The 8,619-nt window shown below is 47.3% G+C and overlaps 1 protein-coding gene across 2 annotated transcripts in view; it reads left to right on the top strand.

Annotated features, from left to right (window-relative positions):
- Window positions 1-8,619, top strand: part of IFT43 (intraflagellar transport 43) — a 91,139-nt gene that overhangs the window by 54,334 nt on the left and 28,186 nt on the right. For both annotated transcript variants that reach the window (XM_019518777.1, XM_019518778.1), the window contains exons 4-5: window positions 2,144-2,176; window positions 2,786-2,832. In XM_019518777.1, the coding sequence (XP_019374322.1) occupies window positions 2,144-2,176; window positions 2,786-2,832 (80 nt within the window). The remainder of the gene's footprint in view (window positions 1-2,143; window positions 2,177-2,785; window positions 2,833-8,619) is intronic.

Genomic DNA, 8,619 nt, shown 5'->3' with positions numbered 1-8,619 from the left:
GACTAGGGAATGAGAGAGGCTAGGCACAAGGATCTGAAGAATATAATTGCCAAGAAAAAAGAAGGGTTATTTAGGGGCGTGCAAGGGGCCAACACCAGCAATAGTGACGATTTAGAGTCAGGGCTGACCCTAAGGGAGTGCAGGGCCCGGGGCAAATCAGCCTGTGCAGGGCCCCCTTATGAGAGCTGGGTGGCACGGGCTGCAGAGCAGGATGGAGGCAGCAGCCCTGGCCCTGATGCTGACGGTGCTGTCTGTCCAGGAGGGTGTGTGTGTGTGTGGGGGGGGGGAGGGTGTTGTCTGTAGTGCAGGGCAGCCAAGGTGAGAGCCAGGTTGGACAGGGCTGGGGATGCCCATGCAGTGGGGGGCCCTGAGCCAAGCAGAGTGCTTGGCAGCCTTGCAGGGGCTCCCTGCTAGGCTGTGCCACAGGGAGAGGGCTAGGCAGCACCTCTGTTATAGCCCTCAGATGTCAAAGCATGGGACCTCCTGAAGCACAGGGCCTGGGGTGGTCACCCTGATTTGCCATACCCTAGGGACAGCCCTGTTTAGAGTGAACATCCAGAAAGTGTTTCTGCTGTTTGGGGTGCAGTATTGTCTCCTAGTTTTGGGAAGAGATAGAAATGCCTGCTGCTTGGGATGGGTGAAAGCTGTGAAAAATCAGCTGTAGGGAACACTGTTGCCTAAGCAGAGATGTGTGTGATGGGGTGTTCTTCACACTTCCTTTCTGCTCTACTTCTCAAATTCTTTCCATGGAGTTTACAGCTTGTAGCCTCAGCTGGCATTGGGCTCTTAGGCCACTTCTTTGCCCTTTTTGGGTTAGCAGGGAGTTAGTTAGCTAGTTATACAAACCTGTGCATTGGCTGTGGGGGGAGGGCTGGGGGTGAACCTAACCCTTAACACTGGTGAAGACCCAAATCCAGATTCAGATCTCCTGTAAGTGGCTGTAACTCTGGCTCTAACAGTGGAATTGTATCCAACTGTATCTGTCCCAAAGCCACTGATTCAGTGAAAGCTCCAGTGAGGAGCACTCCCACCGTCTCTGTTTTTCTCAAGATATATGACTTCCTCAGCTCCCTCCTATCATAAAAGAGACTCCTCTGTGTCCTGTTCTACACGTAGGTGTGCACTTATGTTCTGCACCTCAGGGCTACATGAGGGGCTAGGGCTGTTGGCATAGAGAGCTGGATGAGTGAAGGGGAGGCTTCTACCATTTCACCCAGGTGCTTCAAAAGGGGAAATGCAAGAAAATGGAAATGGCTGAGGCTTCCTAGGCCAGGGTGCATGGGAAAAGAAAGCCCCGTGTATTCCCTGTCATGGAGCCCTGACTCCCGGGAGAAGGGAGCATATTTATTCCCAATGCGCAGTGTTAGAACTTCATTCTGCAAAATGGCCAAAGCAATCAGCGAGTGATGGAGTATCTGCTAAAAAGAAACCTGGCATTTAATTAACTTTTCAAAGTGCTGGTTCAGCAACCTCCATGTTTTACATTTTGAATATTGAACAAGCATCCCTAATCGGAGCTGAATTACTTCTGGGCTTGCTGGGGTGGAGAGCGAGAGAACTGCCATTCACCAGCGCCTCCCCCCACGATATTATTATGAACTCCTGTTAACTCAGCCGGATCAGCCCTGATTTACTGCAGCGACAGCATGTCGGACCTGAACTTGCCCAGGCTGAAGTGGAGCTTCTGGGTGAAGAAGGCAATCGGACAGTGTTTGTCTGTGGTTGAGGGCAGAAGGAACTTCCTGGTCTCCAGGGGTGTAGTCTAGAAATTAGCTTGGTATTTTCCTATTCACACTGAGGCAGGGGAAGCTTCACCTGTAGCTTTTGGGATGAGGGAATATTTAGGAACACAGAGAGCAGAGAGTTGCTCTTGCTGGTATCTGACCTGGTTCCTCCTGGGATGCTATTGTTCCTGTTTAACCCTTTATTTGCACTAAGCCAGCACCACTTGTGTGCACCTTGGAGAGATATGGTCCCTTGTTTTATGCCCAAGGTCACCTGTGTCCTCAGGAAAATCTGAAGGCTGTTTTACAGGACAGGAGCACTGTGTTGGAAGGGTGCTCCTCCCACCTTCTCTCCCCACCCTCCAGCTCTTTCTCACCCTCCAGCTTTTTCTCAGTAAAAGCTTTTCCTTTTTTTTCAGGTCAGGAAGGAAACATGCAGAAGAAGTAGAAGAGTAAGTTCTCATAATGCTAATTGAGGCAGACTTGACTGTCTCCTCCTATGGACCCCTCACTCCCAGTGGGACTGGTGAGACTGACCCAAGCGTTTTTTGTGTACAGAGCATGGGCATGTGATTTGGCATATCAGGGAACTTGGGCTTGGGTGTGTCTGTGCTCAGGACAGGGGTGCAAAGCCTGGTGTGGGCAGATGTCCATGGTATGCAGAGTCCCTTATTCTGGGGTCAAGTGGAGGTGGTAGTCTGAGTAAGGGACAAACACATGCAGACTGTAGTGCATTTACAACCATGGTACCACAGTTTTATATGCTGATGGAAAAGACCCCAGGGTCAGGAATGGACAGATGTGCCTCTATTCTGGGGTAACCCACACATTAGGCAGCTCTATGAGAGGTAGTGGGAAAGCAGGTAATAGCCCTTGTGCCCTTAGCAAATGGCTACATCAGAATGGGACATGGATGTAGACCAGTGTAACTTTTCAGTTTGGAGTGTGCTGAGGCCAGCAAGCTCCTGGGAGAGGGAGAAACCCGGAGAAGACATTTTTCTGTGTTTGTCTTTGAAACTTGTTTTCCTGTTTTTTTCTGTTTTTTTTTTTTTTTCCTGCAGCCACCGCCTCAGGCAGCAAAGCTTGGAGGGATCAGATGATGGTGGAGGTAAGGTGGCCCCTTCCTAACTACTAGAAACCTCTTCACATTCTCCCTAGGGATTCCTAGAAGCCTGGGCAGAAATATAAGAAGCAGCAGGAAAAGAGGGTCATAGTTGTCAGAGACGCAAAGGCAGAAGGATCAACTGCAAAGGTGTCTTCTGCAGAGCTGAATAAGCCGTAAAGCAGACCAGAAATCCTAGGCACGGGAGAGGGGTAATCCCAGAGTTCAAGTAATCTGGAGTGATATAGAAATGATAACCTGCCGTTGCTAAGAAGGAGAAACCCAGAAATGTGTTTCTGTCTCTGTCTGGCTCCTGGGTACATACTCCTTCCTGTACTTCAGGGCAAGCACCTGTAATGTCTGCCTCTGTGCCCCTTAGTCTGCTCTTCCCAACTATGCTGTTTCTTTCCCTACTTCAGATTAGATTGATAAACAATCCATGGAATTCTTTTTTTTAAATCTAGTCACCTTTATCTGGGACCACATATATATATATGGGTGGAGTATGGGCACCACTGAATTAGCTCTTTCCAGCACTGTCTTGGCTGCTGTCAAGTACTCCATGCTCTGGGTCAGATACTAGCTGTGCCTGTCCATATAGTTGTCAGAGCCTTCTTTTCCAGCACCAAGCAATGGAGAAACCGCTGGAAAAATCCACGTGGCAGAGTCCTACATAAACATTAATCAGGGTTCTGAGAAGGCAGGCAGGCACAGATCCTTGCCCCCAGTTGCTGAGAGTTACAGTAGACTTTCAGGTACTAATAACTCTTCTACAGAGTGTATGGTTAACCTGTACAACTCAGGGTTTCAAAATATCCCCATGCATCTGAATTTAACAGGAATCATGAAAGGATCAGGCATTGCTATAGGTAATAAGCCATTCACCATTTCAGTAGGTAAAATATAAGGCTTTTTCAAATCTCTGGTGAAGTTTTGTATATGTTACTCCCAGCTCTGGCACATGCTAAGCTCTTAGAATGATCTTAGCTTTCCTCCAGGGAGGCCTTCTGAGCTTCTTATAGCTCCAGTACTGTATATTGCTGCAGGTCTGTGTTCACTGTGTGCTCAAATACCTGTGAGCCTTCTTGTGAAACACTTGCCTCTCAGAGTATAAGAACATTCTTTGCCAGACCAGCGCAGACCGCCTTGCCAAATATTTGCAGCATGTGACACCTGGTGCCCTGATATTGGTGGTGATAAATACAAATAAGAACTGAAATAGAACGTGATGTAGAGATATGTCAAGTTACAATACAATGCATTTATTTATCCAGAGCTAAGCTGCAACTGATAGTCAGTTTCAGTCCGTTTTGTTTTGTTTGGGTGCATGTGTGAGTGTGTGCATAAGCGTGAGTGTGATAGGGGTAAGATCCCAACATACAGGTATGTGGTGTAACTAAATATCTACTATAAGCAAATATGTTACTTTACTCTGTGTTTTGAAAGCTTGGGAATTATCAGTGCCTTTGCATATTTTCCATTACTTCACCATGCTCCTTACAGACATAGTTAAAGCCAGGGGAATTGTGTGAGAAGGCACAGGGACTGAATCTCCCTGAGGTTGCAGTGATTCCAGGGAAGGAAAGTTGAATAAAAACAAAATCCCATCCCAAATAAAATAACTATAGTGAAAAATCAAATGGGGAAGTATAAATAAGACTCATGGTAAAAAGCAGGCAATAACTTGGGCATCCAGCATTGTAGTCAGACACCAAGTTGAGTTGCTGCCCCAGGTAAATTAGGCTTCCTTGTATACAACCATACTTTTTGGCTCATGCTATTCAATGCAGCATTATGGCTAAAATTCTAAACACACATAAGTCAAGGCATCGGCATTGGCTTATGTTTTCCTAGGGGGTGTACTGTGGTCCTTCTGTGGGCATAAGTTGCTAGCTTGTATACCTTAATGTAAACTGGCAGGGTTGCCTGATGATTGTTGCTGTCAAACCATACGTTTGACTCTTCTGCCTCGAATGCATTGGACATCTCAGCTGTAACACTGCATTAACAGTGTTTGTCCCCCAACTGACCTTTTTATTAAAAGAACAAGAGAGAAAACTGTGCATTTACAGAAGGATCTTGTGCGTTTAAAATGGCCTAGACATGACTTAAAATTTGTCTAGTTGTGGTTGTCTTGATTGCACTGGTGCCTAGAGATGGAAGTAGGATCAGGGTCCCATTGTGTTGGGCATTTTAAAGATATGCTCCATACCATAAAGAACCCCCAAACAGGCATTAGCAGGTGGGGGAGGGGCACACAATGAGGGAGAAAATGTTTTTTATTTGATCTGTTTTGTAATTGCATGAATATACTGGCAATAGTGGTAGACTCCCCTGTGTTCTTCAGCAAGACCATAGGACTCTGGCTGATTTATCACAGTTAGGTTGGATTCTTACAGACAGACAGGAATGCCAGATTTCAAGAGTCCTCCCAGGCCATCATGTTTAGTCTCCTTCATTTCCCAAAACTGTTTACCCAAAGAGTCCTAAAAATTGTCCATGCCGGCCCCTCCCATGTTCTGCAAAACCTAAAATACCCTACAAGGTGCCACTGGCAAAAAGGAGGGGAAACCAGTGCCACTGAACATAGTGACTCCTAAGGTTGGTTCCTGGTGAATGATCCTTGTGCTAGGGATTGTGTAGAAGGAACCCAGAGACTGTTGTGAAAGGAGGTGCCTGAGTGAGGCCAAACTGGAGTGCAAATGGGACCATCTCCAGCTTCACTGGAGACACAGCTGTGACATAAGGAAATCACAGGGGATGAGTCATACACACAGTATAGTAAAATAGCAATGTGTTGCCTCAGGGCGATGGGCAAGGCTCCAATGTTAGAGCTTAGGAGCATCTTGGCTCATGGGATACTCAGTATGATGCTAAGAATTCCTTTTTTCTCAACCTTATTTTTCCTCTATTGGGGAGTAGACCAGGACAAGTGAGACGCTTTACAAAGGAGTCAGCTTTGAGAAACAGGAGAGTGAAGGAATGTTTCTGACAAAAGCATCATTTCACACCTCAGTAACTCCAAATGGAGGGAAAGCTGTAGGTGCCTGAAGAAACAGCAGCACCATGCTTGCTATAACCCTGGTGTGTCTCTGTCAGTTGACTTCAGTGTTTCCTAAAGCAGTGGTTCTCAACCTTTTTTGTACCAGGACCCATTCATAAACATCAGTGGTCAGTGCTGACCCTGGGCCCCAACCCCCCAGTGTGTGGGGTAGGGAGGCAGGGTATGGGGGGCCCCAAGTAGCCTCTTGCAGGCTGGAACTCAGCCAGCCTGCAGTGGAAAAGCCACAGTTGCCCATGTTTTTTGTCTCTAAGGGAGAATCCATTTTAAAGCTTGTTGATCCATTTTTAATGTTGCTTTGTGACCCTTTCGTATATTCTTGCAGCACATTTTGGCTCATGACCCATGAGTTGAGAGAGACTGTTCTAAAGCACCCACCCTAGTGATATCACAGCTCTTGTGAGATGCTCTGATATGCAGTGCATGCCTACATGTGTACACATTGGTGCACAAGGCACTTGGGTGCAGGAACCAGGGAGTGCACCTTGGCTAGCTTGCTGTGTGTCTGCCTGAACCTTATTCACTGGGGCTCAGATATCAGAGCTCTGCCTCTCTGCACAATGGGCGACCTGCTTGAATGGGATTTAATACATTTACAAGGTGAGGAATAATAAACTCTCTTGAGCAACAATTCCTAATGGACAGGCCTAGTTGAGCCACTTTTGGCCAGGGGCAATTGGGGGCTTAATGCTGTGTGTGTAGCAATCAGGGCAATCTGAGAGAGAGGAGTTTAAGGGTAATTGCTCAATTTTCTGTCCATGTCAACAGGGAAAATGGGCAGCAGTGGCTGAGTTCAGCTCAGGAGTGAGGTTGGATGAGATGGGAGATGCGAGGCTGTCAGTGGAATTAGAAAAACGCTATCTGCAGAGCACTGCCTCCTTTTTTCTTGCAGCCATGAGCTTCTCCCAAGTGCAGGCTTCTCTCTGCTGGGGCTTCAAAAGGAGGGAAGGGTGATAGAAGGGTATCCCTGCCTCCTCTCTTCTTTTCCTCTGCAGAACAACATAGTCTCTGGTTTTACCCTGCCTGGTATTTCACTTGGGTTCATACTGCTTGTATTTGTCTTCCTGCCCAAAGCAGCAGGCAAGGGGCCATCTGATCTGCACAGCCCTGCATGATCAATACCCCTGTATCTTCTTTCATATATGGTGCCTCAGCTAGTGGTCCTGTTTGTCTGAGAGTCCTCCTAACTGCACCCTTGCTGTGATGCCCCTTCGGCAGTGTTCCCTCCCCAGCGATGCCCTGCTACTTCTAGCCCCCATATCAGAGTAAGTGTCTCTCACCTTGTAGCTCCTCAGCCCCTGATACTGCTGTGGCTTATTGGTTGAGATTGCCACTGCTTTGTCTCTGTGCTTTCTCCCCCTGTGCTGCCCCAGTTCAGTAGTGGCTCACTCTAGTACCTCTGTTCCCCAGGGAGAGCACAGCTTCCAAACCAGTGTTTCACTGGAGGGCAGGGATGCTGTGAGTGCATGGGAAAGGGGACGTGTTATTTTATAGCAGGTAGTGTGTGTGAACAATGGAGCTGATGGACATGAAGGGCTGTCTGTGCTATGCAGGCAACCTAAACCTGACCTGCAGGTGAGGGAAGCTGCCAGGACACGGTGACTGGATCTCTACCCTCAAGGCAAAGCCCCTTCCTGCCTGCTTTAGGAAGGGAAGCTGATGATGAGACCTTTCTATACAATGTCAGGCCTTTAGAAGAGCTTTAGCCTTCTGTTCAGTGTGGGCAGCTCCTTTGCATTTGAACAGGAGAGGAGCCCAGTCTCTGAGCACAACAGGAGCCACAGGAAACATTTTAATGTACCACTAAAAGATAATGGTGCTCGTTTCAAGAAAAGAAAAGAAGGCAGTAGGCAGTAGGTGTCCATGCAGTCACTATGCAAGTCTTTCTGGGGAGCTGAATCTGTAGTTGTGGAGCTGCTCCTGACAGGCTACCCAGCATCAGGACTTCACAGCACTGAAACAATAACCTCACCTCATGAACAGCATATGAATACTAAAGGATACTGAATATGATGCCTAGTTTACAAGCGGCTTAAAGCAGAGCTGAGAATACATCACAGTCTTGATTAGTTCTGCCCTATATCATTCAAGATAAAGTATCCTGGTTGCTTCCCTAGCTAGTTACCATTTGCACAGGAAGCACAAGGAGGGGGTAGGTGAACAGCAGAGGGGACTGGGAGCGGTTGGTAGAGCAGATGGCTGCAGTGGCAGAGCGCTTGTAGAATGACTGAACAAACAGGATGGGGTGGGGAATAAAGAGTGTAAGGGGAGAGATCAAGGTAGCTTGAGAGCCAACTGTCATAGTAGGGCTTTGAGGGAACTGTGTGAGGGGAAAAAAATGCTGAGCAGCGGTGAAATATGAGCAGCAGAAAATATGTTTTCCCTGTGAGAAGCTCTGTGAATGAGCTGAGCAGGGAGCTGTGGTCTGGGGCAGAGAGTGATGGTTATGCTAGAGCACTAATTTTCAACCAGGTGCCATGAGAGCTCTTCAGCAGTGCCGTGGCATGCCATGCAGTGTTAGCATTGTGCAAACGTGATTCACAAGATAAACCCAGGGATTTCAAACAGGAGTCCATAATGTCAAAATATTCTGACTTGTTAGGTAGACAAGGTTCTTTGGGTAGATATGATTTCTTTTATTAGACTGACTAAATAGTTGGACAAATTGTTCTCCTCAAGCTTTCGGGCACAAACACCTTTCTTCAGGCATAGGGAAGGTCTTTTGGTGTTTG

The sequence above is a fragment of the Gavialis gangeticus genome, unplaced genomic scaffold (assembly GCF_001723915.1).
Source record: "Gavialis gangeticus isolate Ggan-Ray unplaced genomic scaffold, GavGan_comp1, whole genome shotgun sequence".
In the NCBI taxonomy this organism is placed as follows: domain Eukaryota; kingdom Metazoa; phylum Chordata; order Crocodylia; family Gavialidae; genus Gavialis; species Gavialis gangeticus.
This window is presented reverse-complemented; position numbering and strand designations above follow the sequence as displayed.